The 14,806-nt window shown below is 34.7% G+C and overlaps 1 protein-coding gene across 1 annotated transcript in view; it reads left to right on the top strand.

Annotated features, from left to right (window-relative positions):
• The window catches only part of UTRN (utrophin), a 472,032-nt gene that overhangs the window by 205,020 nt on the left and 252,206 nt on the right, over positions 1 to 14,806 (top strand). Inside the window, exons 43-47 of the mRNA XM_023528331.1 lie at positions 3,177 to 3,312; positions 4,630 to 4,779; positions 7,872 to 7,947; positions 9,944 to 10,158; positions 12,242 to 12,359. Of these exons, the coding sequence (XP_023384099.1) occupies positions 3,177 to 3,312; positions 4,630 to 4,779; positions 7,872 to 7,947; positions 9,944 to 10,158; positions 12,242 to 12,359 (695 nt within the window). The remainder of the gene's footprint in view (positions 1 to 3,176; positions 3,313 to 4,629; positions 4,780 to 7,871; positions 7,948 to 9,943; positions 10,159 to 12,241; positions 12,360 to 14,806) is intronic.

Raw genomic sequence — 14,806 nt, 5'->3', positions numbered from 1 at the left:
GAATCACAATTTTTTCCCAGTGCTTATAGAAGTTACATTTATACCATATTGTAATCTGTTAAGTGCAATAGCATATGTCTAAAAAAAAAAAAAAACAATTTACATACCTTAATTAAAAATACTTTATTGCTAAAAATGCTAACCATCATCCAAGCCTTCAATAAGTTGTAATCTTTTTGCTGGCAAAGGAAGGGTCTTATATTCAATTTGTAAGAAAATGCAATAATAGCTGCGAAATGCAATAAAGTGAAGCCCAATAAAATGATGTATGCCTATACTATAATGTAGCATAAAATATACAAGTATGAATATTTGGCCTTCGGCTGCTTTTTATAAAATAATATCATCTATTATTTTGTGTGTTTTGTTTGGTAAGAGGCAAACAATAGTTTGTGTGTTTTGGTTAGGAGATTGCCATGTGTCCTGTATTTGGCACCCTGCACACACTGCCTCATTTAGTCCTTACAGCTACCCTCTGAGGGGACCCCCAGGCCCATTACACTGCTCCGGAAACTGAGGCTCAGAGAGGAGAGGTTAAGTAACTTGTCCGAAATCTCACAGAAAGTTTGTGATGGTGGTAACTTACATTCTCAAATACTGTGCTTTACTAACTTGGGAAGATCGCAGAGCTCTCTGGCCAAGATTCCTCCTCTGTAAATGAAAACTGTGATATCTTCTCAGAGGAGTATCATGACAGTTAAATAAACGTGTTTGTAAAAAGCATATGCCCAAACTATTCATAGTGAACATTCAAAATATCTAGTTCTTATAATAGTAAGTTAACCTAGAACTTATTCTTCAAGTGTATCATTGCTGAATTTTGCCAATAATTGATTGACTGATTTGATTAATATTTATCGAGCTTTGTGTTTAGCATGAGATACAAATATGACTAAGGACTAAGAAGAACACATTTAAAGAAAAACTGGTGTGATTTAAAACACATCGTTAAGAAGATACAGTGCTGTTACAGAGGCGGGTGATGGGCTATGGAATTGAGGCATCGCAGGGGAGGGATCCTGAAGCTCAGTTCAGAGCATTTATAGCCATTTCCCATAAATTCCTTATAGGGTGTGCTTTGTAGAGAGAAGAAGTAGAACAGATAAAGGTGGGATTCATGAAATAGTAGAGCCAGGTGGGAGATCTGCAAAGGTTCGATGGAGAGGAAGGCTCAGGGACCTCCGCCAAGATTGGAAGCTGAGGTCCCCTGGGACCTTCTATGCCATGCTAATGAGTTTGCATGCAGAACCCTTCTACCTTGAAAATGATTTATCTCCCTGGCCTTCTTAAGGAAAAAGATGTACCCGCTGGCGTGGTTTTAGCAATAAATGCAGGACTTCTCCTAAAGATTTTCAAATGGATCTCTGTGGAGTGTGGTAATTATTGCTCCCAGAACTAATAAGATGCAGCCAATACATATTTTACTCATTTTTTGGAAGAGAAAAGAGTAATGAATCTCTTCTCTGGCATCTTATATTTTAACTAAAGTCATATTTGTTTTCATAGAGTCATGTTTAACTTCACTTCAGATTGTCACTTATCTTAAATTGAGGCCACCTTGGAACTTGAAGAGCTTACATGTGTACAATTATCAGAGTCACAGAGAAATAGCACACGGTTCCATCTGTTTTTGTATTGAGAACCTGTAGTTAAATACTTGCACAGTCCAGCAACTTATGGTGTTATTCCCTAATGAGCAATTGTTATCTACTGGCTGAACATTAATTTATAACTTGTTTTTACTCTTAGGGGTAACTTTTAAAAATGTAGGCTATCTTTAACCAGTTTTCAGATGAAAATTTTGTGACTCAAGTATGTCCTACTGAAATTACTCGATAATGTTAATTTCCTTCATAGATGTATTTTCAAAATAATAAATTACTTATGATTATGAAACATGGGTAATTTAAATTCCAGCTTCTTTTTTGGAAACACAAGGTCTATAATAGTATTTAGTAAAAATAAGAGTACAAATACTCTTTGATACAGAGGGTAAATTACCTGTTTTGGTATTGGTAGTCTTAACAATTAGTACTCTCACTTTATTTATTTATTTTTTAAATTTTGAAGCAATAGTCTCTCCCAATAGATACTTAAAAATGAAAACTTGTGATTTTACGGTGATTTTCATTAGTTTTTTAAACATTAAAATAACTTTCAAATATTACTGATTAAATATATGTTTAACATTTATATATATTGCATAATTTGGGCCTTTTTGTAATTAAAAAGACAAAGTCATAGCCAAAGAAATGTAAATTCTTATTAAAGATGACACAATGTAATTCATTAAAAACTGCATTCTGTTTTTAAATCAACAGCTAGTCATAGGAGCTATGGGAATGATACCACTACCAAGCTCTAAATAGCTTTCAAACCCTGTCTTAAAAATACATAATCTTGTTTGTTATATGAGTTCAATCATATTCTCATCTTCTGACAGATGGTTTATATATTTATAAATGTTATTTTTATATCATTTAAAAGATCTAGTTAAGGTAGTTCCTTTTTTATATTCATATGACTATTTGTGTCCTTATTTCCTTTAAAACTTTTGCTTTGTATTCTCTAGATCTCTTTTTATAACTCTGCTATATTCAAGTATAATACTTACTTTAATAAACTGACCAAATTTTCATTTTTCTTGTATTTTCTTGTATTTTCTAATACTTGTAAAAATTTCCCATTGCCCTGTTCTTATTGTTTCTTTCCTATGAATAAAGTAGAGTAACGGTAGCCACCTAATGTTAATAATATATTATATAATGATGCCTTTCTATCTCCAAGGAATACTCAAAGAGAATTATGTGCTTTTCCTTGTTGTTTTAGATACAGACATTTTCATGGTTTTTCAAGTTCATTATGCCATACAATGGTATCTAGCTTTAAAAAACTTTCTACTAAGTTTCTATATAATTTTTCATGATGAGAGAAGACATTTTTTAGTTTCAATGTTTTTGAATTTAACAAAGGAAGAATTTTTCTTACATCATCTAATAATCTTTGGTATTACAGAATGTATACATGACTATTAACACATTTAAAACACATCATCAAATAATTATTAGGAGTTATTTCTTTGTGGTGTATGTAGTCCAAACATACAAAGGAAATTTATAACGATCTACTTAACTGGATAATTTTTCTCAATATTTTTAAATAATATATTCTTTTAGGCTAAAAGGAGAAAGTAAGCAGGTGATGGAATATAGAAAAAGATTAGATGATATTATCTGTTGGTTAACAAAAGCCGAGAATGCCGTGCAAAAGAGACCAACCACTGAGCTGGAAGGAAATCTGAAAGAGTTAACAGTAAGTGGTTTGTCTCTATATTTGCCAATGCTTTTTGATGCATGAACATTTACACTAAAATTAAGATAAAATATTAAAAGAAGGAAAGGGGAAGAAACTTTGTACTTTGTGGACTACGTGGTGACCTTTAAAGAGGAATATCTTTATTTATTTGTTTTTATAAAGAACAGCTATATTTTTTTTTTCTTCACAGCTAAGGTTTTACTTACATAAAAGTGAGAAATCATGTGGTTTCAATATCAGACTTAAGGTTTTTAGGATATTTTAAACAGACTTCATAATTTTAGAATATAATATTGCTGTGAAGTATAGTTTTTGCTTTTAGATTTAGAAGAGAATTACTGATTATTATCTAAAAATTGAATTGTATAAAACTCAACACTGTAAATGATATGAGAGTAACCCCTCTAAGTTTATCATTATGATGTATTAATGAAACATTTTGTTAATCCGCAACCAACACGAATTGTTTATAGTTGTATATGTATACTGTACATAAAAATACATAAATACATAGAAATGTAAACATGCCCAAATAGCTATACATTTTTATATTCGTACATTTTATATTTTTTTGTGTTAAGAATTAAATTACTTGTTGCAGAACAGTAAGCATAATGAGCTCATATTTTTATTAAAAAAAAATTTTGTTTGTGGCTATACACACACGAGTATGCCTCAAAGTATGCCTAAAATGATACCTACTAATTTGATAAGAGATCTTGTCTAAAGGAGCGTTATAAGGCATTTTAGGAAAGAAAATTATTAGTAATGATGAAAAATATTATGTGGTAAACAATTATTAAGTTTCTTTTCAAAATATGACAACCATCTAACAAACCTGTTCCTGTTTTAACTAAAAATTTCAATGGTTTTCTTGGAACATCCCTTTTGTAAAGCATTGGGAGCAAAAGATGGGATACCACATTAGGATGGGTAGAGATAGATGCATAAAGTGCTCCTACTCTTTCTTTCTTTTTTCTTTTTTCTTTTCATTAGCACAGACTTCGTTTTCATTATGGAAAAACAATATTAACTCATCAATGTAAATATGATATAATAGGACCCTGTTGAAAGATGGGGTGGCGGGTGGGACGCACATGCTCACAAGTGCACACTGAAGGCGGGTGGTCATTCTCATATCAGTTAGTTTGTTAACATGTGTTTAGGCTTCTTAGCAGTTTATTTTCCACTTAAGAAATTAAAAGGCCACGTTTGTGAGAATACTTTCTCAAAACTCTGTTACTTTCTAATACAGTTCTTGAGCTTCATCCACTATGACAACCTTCTAACCACACCTCTTTCTGACACCTTTAGGACTTAACCCAGGAGATGGACATACAAGCTGAAAAACTCAAATGGCTGAATAGAACTGAATTGGAAATGCTTTCAGATAAAAGTCTGAGTTTACATGAAAGAGAAAAAATTTCAGAAAGCTTAAGAACTGTAAATTCGACATGGAATAAGGTATGCATTAAGAATTACTGTGATACTTTTCACATGTTTATTGATTTTGTTGTCAAAGAAGTGGCATCATGTAACTGTTTTACTTTTAATATCTAAATATGGGTACATTTTACTGATGAATCTTAATGTTTATAATAATTAATTATTTTGCATCTGTTATAGACAGAAGCATATATTCTCAAAGAATGCTTTTTATTTTGCATGCACTTTTTTGGCCTACAAAATTTATGCATTGTATATTACATTAAATAAAGAATATATATTAGAATTAGGCAATAAAATGCCAATAATTATACTCTGAGAATGAAGCCATTAAAATAACTTCCTGATGTTATACTTCACTTTCCATATATGTAAGTTTGTTTTTAACAATGTTATTCATTCAACATACATTTATTAGATTCTAGGTGGAATGCAATGGCATGTGGCCTCAAATATGACTAAGATAAGGTCCTTTGTCTCAGACCATTACTTTTTTTTGCAGTTGAAACAGTTAAAGGCAGATAAAGTCTTAGATTTCTCTTTATTTTGGTTTGGCACGTACTGTATCGGAGTATGAGGTCTGTCTGGGACATTGAATTGATATGTATGTGCCCTTGGCTTGGACGGGCCCCATAACAGTCACTGTCTCCTCCCTCAATCCTTTCAAAATGGTAATTGACATTGAATATCTAATGATGCAGATGCTTTATCGATCTAGCCTCGCTGATTGAGAATTACTGTCTTGATGAGTCACTGTTACTGATGATTCACACATCCGTGTCTCTGGCCTGGACTTCTCTTCATGCTCTAGACTTACCTATGCATCTGCCCGCTCAGCAGCTCTATTTGGATGTCAAAATAGGCATCTCAAAGTAACATACAAAATTGAGTTCCTGATCTCCACCTCCCTCCTGTGCATTAATATACTTCTCCAGCCTCAGCTACTAGTAATTATATCCTTATTATCATGTAGGCCCAGAATACTGAAGTCTATCTTATGATATTTGATTTATATCTCAATTAAAAAGAAAACCCAAACTTGGAGTCACCATCATCAGCTTCTTCAAAATACATATTTATTTGATGAATGAGTATATGGCTAGATACATGACGAAGCATAGCAAAATGTTAACAGTTGTAGATGCTATATGGCACATGGGTATTCCCTGTACAATTTTCTCAACTTTTGATAGGTTCAAAGAACTTCACAAATTCGATTGCTTCTCACTACCTCCATTTCCGTTAACGTGTTTCAAGTCACCATCACACCTGTTTTTGATCACTGCAAAGGCCTTTTCATTGGTCACCCTGTTTCCTCCTTTGCCCTTTGTCAGTCTCTTCTCAACAAAGCAGCCAAAGTATTTGCTAATGTAATTTCGATCAAGTAACTCCTCTGAGCAAAAGCCCACTAATGGTTTTCTTTCTCACTCAGAATGCAGGCTAAAGTCCTTACTGTGATTTATAGGCCTTCATATTCTGGCTTCCTGCTATCTCTCTGGCTTCATCTCTACTCTCTCACCCTTACACTCTTTTCCAGACATGTTGGCCCTGTGTCAAAGATGCTAGGCTTAGCTTGTGCATATTCAGTCGGAGCACATGTATTTATTTAACACAAAGGATGCCATTGGTTATTGTGTAGAATAGGGCATGGTGGACACTTTGGGAGCGCGATGTTAGCTAAAGCAATGCTTTTTTTCACTCTAGACTCTATAGATTTTGCTCTACCTAGGTGAATTGTGAATGTCCAAGACCAAGCAATGCTTATTGTGCAGAGAATTTTAACAAATACACTTTGGGAACTACTACTCTGGGATATTTCATTCATTCATTCATTCTGGGATATTTCATTTCATTCATTTCATTCATTCACTCACTTGAAAGATTTTGATTGGACTTTCACTTTATGCCAGGCACCATTTTAAAAACTAGGAATATAGCAAAGAGTATGTCACTCCTTCTAACCCAAAGAACTTATTGTGATGAGAAAAGTAAAATGGTAATTATAAAATAGAGATATCTGTGGGGACATAAAGGTAGGGTACTTATCTGGCTTTGGGGGTTAACCGTGGAAGATTTTTTTTGGAGGCGATTGTATCCAAGCTAATTTATAAAAGATGAAGAAGAATTGGTCAGTGGAGAGTGGGGGAAAAGGCATCTTAGGGAATAGAAGGAACAAGTGAAAAAGGGTCTAGAGGAGGTAGAGAATGAGCACAGTGTATATGGGTCCTGGGATGGCTCAAAATAAAGTAGAAGGGTGAGAGATGCTTGCAGAGACCAGATCCTAGAGGCCTCACCATGCCTCACAAGGAATTGGAGCTCCATCTTCAGAACAGTTTACCACCTTGAATAGGGTGTGCAGCTATTGATAGATTTTAAGCATGCGAAGGTTACATCTTGGAAGCATGCTATAGCTGAGCTATAGAGATGGATGGAGTGATCTTAAGGATGAGTATCCTTAGGTATCAGGATATCAAGTAACTCCTCTAAGCATTATCAAGATCGGAATAACTGATCTGGAAAAGATCACTTAGTTGTTAAATAGCTTTGTGAGGGGTTGTCAGGGAGACAGGATGAATTCAGATTTGGACATGTTTGAATATCCAGTTGACAAAGAGAACCAGACTGAAGATATATTTTTGGGAGTCCTTAGCCTCTTAAAGCTCTGTATGGTAAACGATACCATTAGAAACCAGGACCCAGGGAGAGAGGCCAAAGTCAATAGTAAAAAGAACAAAAAAAATCCTACCCTGTAGGTTGTTGGCATTTAATAGATGGGCAGAGGAGAATGAGCTGGTGAAGGACACACAGTTCAGTCAGAGAGGTGGGCGTAAAGTCGGGAGTGCAGAATATTCACAGAAATCAAGGGAAGGGCAGTGACAGCAAAGGGCCAGGGCAGCTAAGAACTGTGTTGTATTCTTGATGGTAACGCCAGGAGAGTGGGGGCTCAGGCAAGACAAGTGGACACTGAAGGTGGAGACAGAAGCTTGGGCACTGAGGAGGAAGAAAAACAGCAGAGCTATCGTTTGGAGTAGTAATACTTCCTCTTTCTAAGGTATGACTGTCTTTGTTTACGTAGTACTCTTCTCTTTCTGTTTGGCCTGATGCTGTAGGTATGCAGAGAAGTGCCGAGTGCGCTGAAGGAACGCATCCAGGAGCCCTGTTCTGTTTCTCAGACAAGAATTGCTGGTAAGATACAGTTTTTTCTTTCATAGATTTTTTTTTTAAATAAACATAGCAAAATATTATAATTATGAGCATCATGTATGAATTAGAAAAACTTAAAAACACTATGCCATTGTGATCTGGTATTCTCCTTTCAGTTATTGAAAGGAACGTCTTCTTTAAACCCAAGGCATATTTGACTCCTCCATGTGTGCAAGGCAGTCATGGTAGATAAGACTTTTTGCCTTTCCTGGGACTAGAGGGACCAGAGTCTCAACAGAACCTGCTGAAGGGACTGGACGAGGCAAGGCGGGGAATTCAGGAACATGCAGTTTTTTTTAAGAAAATCAGCTATAACCTGTTATGCGAGCATGTTTTAGGGATGTGTAATTAGATGTTGATCATGACTAAAAACAAAAGGGTTAAATATCCTTGGAACCAGATGGGAGAAGGAGATTTAGGAGAGTTTTCCATCCCAGGGAAGCTATTTACTGACAGATGCTGATCGCTTAGATATGGAGAAAGGGGTTTTCTCATCATTGATCTCCTCTCCTTGTCTGGGGTAGGGTGCAGGCTCCGGCAGCAGAGTCGCTACCACTGCCTTGCCAGCTCTCGGTACCGCTTGGCCCTGCTCTCCCTCTGTTGACTGTTCTCGGTCTTTTCCTATATTAATTTTAAAATCCGACATTTCAATATATGATTTTGTTAAGGTACACACAAACTTGTTGGGATTTTTTTAAATTCAAATTGTGCTGAATTTACAAATTGACTATGTTTTGTAGAAAATTATTTTAGCCTCATCTAATATATCATATGTTAAAGTGGGTTCCAGATGGGTCTAATAATTAATTCAACTATGTCTTGTTTAAGACTAAAGAAAAATAGTAACTAGCCGTCCATCATTAAAAACAAAACCATACAAAGACAAACAAAAAACAGAAGTAAAATCTTTACCCAATCTTTGAAGAAGTCAAGAATCTTTAATAATTTCCCAGGACAGTTTTAGGGACTTGATCACTCAAGTTTGATAATATTTAAATGTTAAAAAGAAAAAAACACATTAAAACTCCTAAAATACAAGCAGTGTTTTCAGCAATTTGGCAAGGGTTCATTTTCCTATAAAAAGAGTTCGTACACTTTAATAAGGAAGCAGATAAAGAACATAGACAGTTATAAATTATACCATGTTTGGTTAACCAACATGATAAATATTTAAGCTCACCGATAATCCAAAAACCATTGAATAAAGGGAACGCTGAAAGCTGTGTGTTTATCCATTGAAACAGAATATTGTTTGTGTGGATGCAGGATTCACAGTTCCACATGCTGCTCCTGCAAGTCTAAATTTCCAACGTGTAAGGAAAGCAATTTGGCAATAACTATTAAATACATTAAATTTTTTCATATTTTCTGACCCAGTCATTATACTTTAGGAAATCTATCCCAAAGTAGTGATCAGAAATGTGAAAAATACTCTACTCAAAAAAGATTTTCCTTGCAAGTTATTTTTTTAAGTAAAATTTAAGCAATGTAAGTATCCAGGTGTAGGAAAGGAGTTAATTAACAGTTAGTGGGTTTATATGTAGATTATTGCCATAGGTACTCACAGTGATGTGCATTAAGAATGACTAATGCTCATGTTTTAAAATTAAGTAAAAAAGAAGAGAAAACTATGAATAAATTGGCTTTATTATTAAGATAAACATCTTGACAAAATAAAATAACACTCCTAATTTTCCCAGTTAATGTATTTCTATTTTATTTTCTCTTGATATCAGTGTTACCTCTGAGTTATTGCTGCCATAAAATGTTCTGAGACTGTGTTTAATTTGCTTCACAGCTGCCAAAATCATAGATATTACAGGAATACCATTGCCATTTCAGTATGAAAAAATAAAAATCTGCCTTTTTTTTTTACTTAAACTAAATTTTATTAAAATACATACACATGTCACCGTTATACTACCACAATCAGAATATCCTGTTGATTTATTAATACTTGGCTACATTTTAATTTCAGCTCATCCTGGCGTCCAAAAGGTGGTGCTAGCATCATCCGCATCAGATATGCCTGTTCAGTCTCCTCGTACTTTGGAAATTTCAGTTCCTGCTGATCTGGATAAAACGATAACAGAACTAGCCGACTGGCTGGTATTGATCGACCAGATGCTGAAGTCAAACATTGTCACCGTCGGGGATATAGAAGAGATCAATAAGACAGTTTCTAGAATGAAAGTAGGTGCACAGTGTAAAGGCTTGTCGTGGGAACACCACAATGCACGGGTGACAACATCTGTTTGGATCTCCTTGTTTATCCTAAATTCTGTGGGAATAATCTTTAAAAATTCTTTATCTGTCAAACAAACAGCCATCCCAGGCTAGCTCTGAAGAGTAAAGCTTTTCTTGCATTTTTACTCTTTTGATCTGATATGCTTTACCAGTAGAGCCATAGACACAATGTACTTTTTGAAGATCTAAAATCGATATTGTAAATCTAGCCACATCAGTGTAAATGTGAGTGTCACAGTTAATGTCTAGTGTGATGTAAGATAATTTCCTAAAGCACCTTTTCAACTTATGTTTCATGAGCTTATTTGTTTAATTGCTGACGTTGGAAGTGAGTTCTTCTGATTATAATTTATTAGTATACATATACCACCTAACACCAGTTTGTAAAATTCTTTTTCCACATTCACTGTGTGCTAGGTTCTGGACTGTGTGTTATATAGGGATACTAAAAAGAATATACCAGGTAGAAATTGGGAATGAACCAAAAATGATCAGTTATTGTTAACTTTCATTAAGCTCTTCATGTGTGCTGGGTATTTTTCTAAGTAATTTATGTATATTCATTTAATTCTTTAACAATCTTGTGAGATAGGTACCGAATTTATCCCCCAAATTGCAAATATGCCCAAACTGAAATGGAGGCACAGAATGCATATCGGTAGACAAGTCTCTGTGGCAAAGCAGAGTGTACTAAAAGCCACAGGGCAGGTACAAGTGACCTTTAAGGGAGCCTGGATGAGGAAGGGAGGTACTTCCAGAATGATAGAAGGCAGACTATATGGGATTTTGACATCTAGGGATAAAGTAAATGGCATTCCCGATACAGGGAGCAGAGTGAATGAAGACACGAGTTAGGGGAGCGTGAAGGACGTTGGGTCAACGTTTGTGCAATCAAGAAGTGTAGTAGGAAGTAAGGTAGCAAAGGCAGCTCAAGTTCATTCTTTGAAGGAGCTCGTAGGCTACACAAAGCCCTTCGTACTTTCGTTCTGGAAGCAATGGGTAAGCCTCTTTTTCCCTTTTTTCTTTTCAAAATCGTGGCTGGAGACTGATGATAACAGTGCTCTACTTTAGTAGGAAGACTGAGAATAGTGTAAGAGATGTTTAACACAAGGAAAAGAGCCCTTTCTGAGTGGCTAAGATGCTGCTGCTGCAATTAGTGGAAATAAGGAATAGAAGAAATGAAATGTCGGATAAGGGTTTGATTGATTTAGTTTTGGATGTATTGTGTTGAGAGGTTCTTATGCCATTTAGAAGGAAATGATCAGCATTCATTGAAATGACACTCTGGGATTCAGGATTAGAAGTGAATAATCCATTTAGAAATCATATTTGACACTGTAGGAGTAACTGAAGTCTGCAAAATTAGTGAATTCATAAAGAGGAAGAGCTGAGAGAAAATCTTTGCAATAGGTACAACATATTTGTACCTATTGGAAACTGTATTTTCTAATCTTCATGACTATTTGTTAGTTCTATACTTAAATCACACTATTTTTCTGTTATTAACTTTTCTCCCATTTTTACCTGTACTGAGATAAACTCTAGAACAGCAGTTTTCCATGTCTAAAGTTATTTAGTTTGCTATTCCAATTAGTGTTTTTGTTATACCTCACCCCCATCCTGTAGGTGACATTAGTTTGTGTTCCTATCTGAAGTAGGATAGATATGCAAGGTGTTATCTGCAGAAATCACTGCTAACGTTTTCAGACCATTTTTAGTATTTAAAGGGACTTTCTTTATTTAATCTCCTCAGACTTGATGTAACTGAACTGTAAGTATTTCATTATTTCTTTTCGTGAAGAAAAAAAGAGAGGAAATGCCTTGTCTGGTGAATTAGATGGTAAGTATCAGAGCTGCGATTAGAACATAGGACCTGTGTCTCTACGTCCTTCACTTTCTCTGCCATGTCACCAATGCCTCACCTCCCTTTATAGGAGAAAAACAACTTTGATGTCAGCACATCAGTTTTGCTTCATTAGTGTTTTTATTGTGTGGCCTATTGCATTAATAGTCATTTCTTCTTAAACAGATCACAAAAGCTGACTTAGAACAACGCCATCCTCAGCTCGATTATGTTTTTACACTGGCTCAGAATTTGAAAAATAAAGCTTCCAGTTCAGATGTGAGGACAGCAATTACAGAAAAATGTAAGTTTTAAAATAAATTATGTGTCATCATCCACTTTCACTGAAAATAGTCACACATAGACTTTCAAGGATTATTTAACCAGAAATTATTATTTGATATTTGATATTCTTTATCTCTCTATGAATATGGCTTTCCCTTGTTTATTTTTTTGTGAACATTGTCACAATTCTCATTACTTCCTTAAAGTATTAACACTATTACTTTTAAGTAATTACTGATTCACTGTATTATTTGCTTTTAAGTTGGGATTTCTTTTGAGAGAACCAAGAAAACAAAAGTTAGAGAAACCCATAGGAATGCAAATCCATTCTTCCCTTGTAATTCGTTTACTAAAACTACATTTTACCATGTCTTTTAACTCATCTTCTCAAAATTCATTCCAAAAATATTTATTGAGCAGCTACTATGTACCTCCTGGCCTGGCACTAAATAATTTGAGAATACTTTACTTAAAAACAAAATTAAACCAAACAAAAGATAAACATACAAAACAACCACAGCCAAGATCTTTGTTTCAAGTTTGCTTTCTGGCTTAAAAGCACCTGGTCAATCTGTATGGCATGTAAAACTCATTCCTGAGAATGTTATCTTGGGGCGGACGGTGCAGCCTGCTTTCATCGTCCCTTCTTCCATGATAGCCCCTGGGCCCATCTGTAGCTATTCTGTACTATATATATTCTTTAAAACATCCTGACATTTCTTAGCTTCTTACCTTCATTCACGTTATTTTTTTCCCTCTTGGCCTTTCCTCCCCAGGTGAAATACCTACTCAGCTGCTAAAATGTCACCTCCTCTTTATAAAGTCTTTCCCACCCCTCTTCTAGTCCCTGGTGAACTGTTTTCTATCTTTATCTGCCATGGCCTTTTCCCCCATAAATTCATTGTGAATCTCACAGTTACTTTAATTCTTTCACCCCTCCATAAATTGTGAATATTTACCTTTCTGGCCCTGGGGCACCTTTCAGTGCCTGATACAAATTATGTACTTGATAAATATTCGTGGCATAATATAAGATGGAATGTATTATATTACCTTGTCTAATATTTCTCAAGGGGAAATGTCAACTATTCCTATAAAAAGTATGTTTCAATTTCAAAATAAATGAGACAGCAACAAGGTTGTTATAGCAGATGAATTAGAAGAGGACTTTGGTCTCACAATGTTGGTTTGTTTTTACTGAATGAGCCATTTTCCTTCTTTCTTCCTCTCTTTATTGATTGATTGATTGATTGCTGTGCCTGTTACAGAACTCTGGAGGGATCCTTCTTCCCCTCAGGTGGCCAGGAAGCTTGTCTGCTTCAGCGACTCTAAACTGTTTACAAAGCCATCACCATTTTGCTTTTTCTACTGCCTTACATTTTTTCCCACCAGCTCTCTGTTTGTCCAGAGTTTCTTTTAAGTATTTTTATAAGACTTCTCTTAAATATCTTACCTTTCCAATTTAAATCCCAGTGTTTTCTCTACTTTTTTTGGAGGGGATGGTGCATAGTGACGGCATTCTTTGTCACTGTTTATAGTATGAAAAACCATTCTCAGCTGGCGTATGCTACCAATAGTATCTTGTTTTAGTCATTTATTCACAGTGAATAGGATAATTTGCTTATTTTTAGGATAAACTTGTGGTATTTGCTGTCACTTGTATTTAGTTTTATTTCTTCAATATTAAGAATTGTATGAGTAACAATTAGTCATAAGTACTTTATGTAACTTTTTAACTGACAAGTCGAAGATAGATTTGTCTTCTCCTTAAGTTAAAAATCTTAAAAATTTTTTTTCAATTACAGTTGATATTTAATAGTATATTAGTTTCAGGCATACAGCATAATGATTAGACATTTATATAACTTATGAAGTGGTCCCCCTGACAAATTGAGTACCCACCTGACACCATACATAGTTATTACAATATTATTGACTATATTCCTTATGTTGTACTTTACATTCCTATGACTATTTTGTAACTGCCAATTTCTATTTCTTAATCCTACTTCATCTTTTTCACCCAGTCCTCTAAACCCCATCCTATCTGGCAACCATCAGTTTGTTCTCTGTACCTATGAGTTTGTTTGTTTTGTTTTGATTGTTCATTTATTTGGGTTTTTTTTTTTTTTTTTTAGATTCCACATATAAGTGAAATAATATAGTATTTGTCTTTGTCTGACTTATTTCACTTAGTCTAATACCCTCAGTGTCTATCTTTGTCTATATGTTGTCGCAAATGGCAAGATCTCATTTTTTTTTTTTTATGGCTAAGTACTATTCCCTTATATACCTTTATCCTATGACACTGAGGTTGCTTCCATATCTTGGCTATTGTATATGAAATATCGGTCTGTGTTTTTTGTTATAGACTGTATTAAAGTCTATTTTGTCTAATATAAGAATTGCTACCATCTATTTACTTTCAGTCTGTGTGTGTCTTTTGATCTGAAGTGAGTCTCTTAT

The sequence above is a fragment of the Pteropus vampyrus genome, unplaced genomic scaffold (genome assembly GCF_000151845.1).
Source record: "Pteropus vampyrus isolate Shadow unplaced genomic scaffold, Pvam_2.0 Scaffold24, whole genome shotgun sequence".
Classification (NCBI taxonomy): domain Eukaryota; kingdom Metazoa; phylum Chordata; class Mammalia; order Chiroptera; family Pteropodidae; genus Pteropus; species Pteropus vampyrus.
This window is presented reverse-complemented; position numbering and strand designations above follow the sequence as displayed.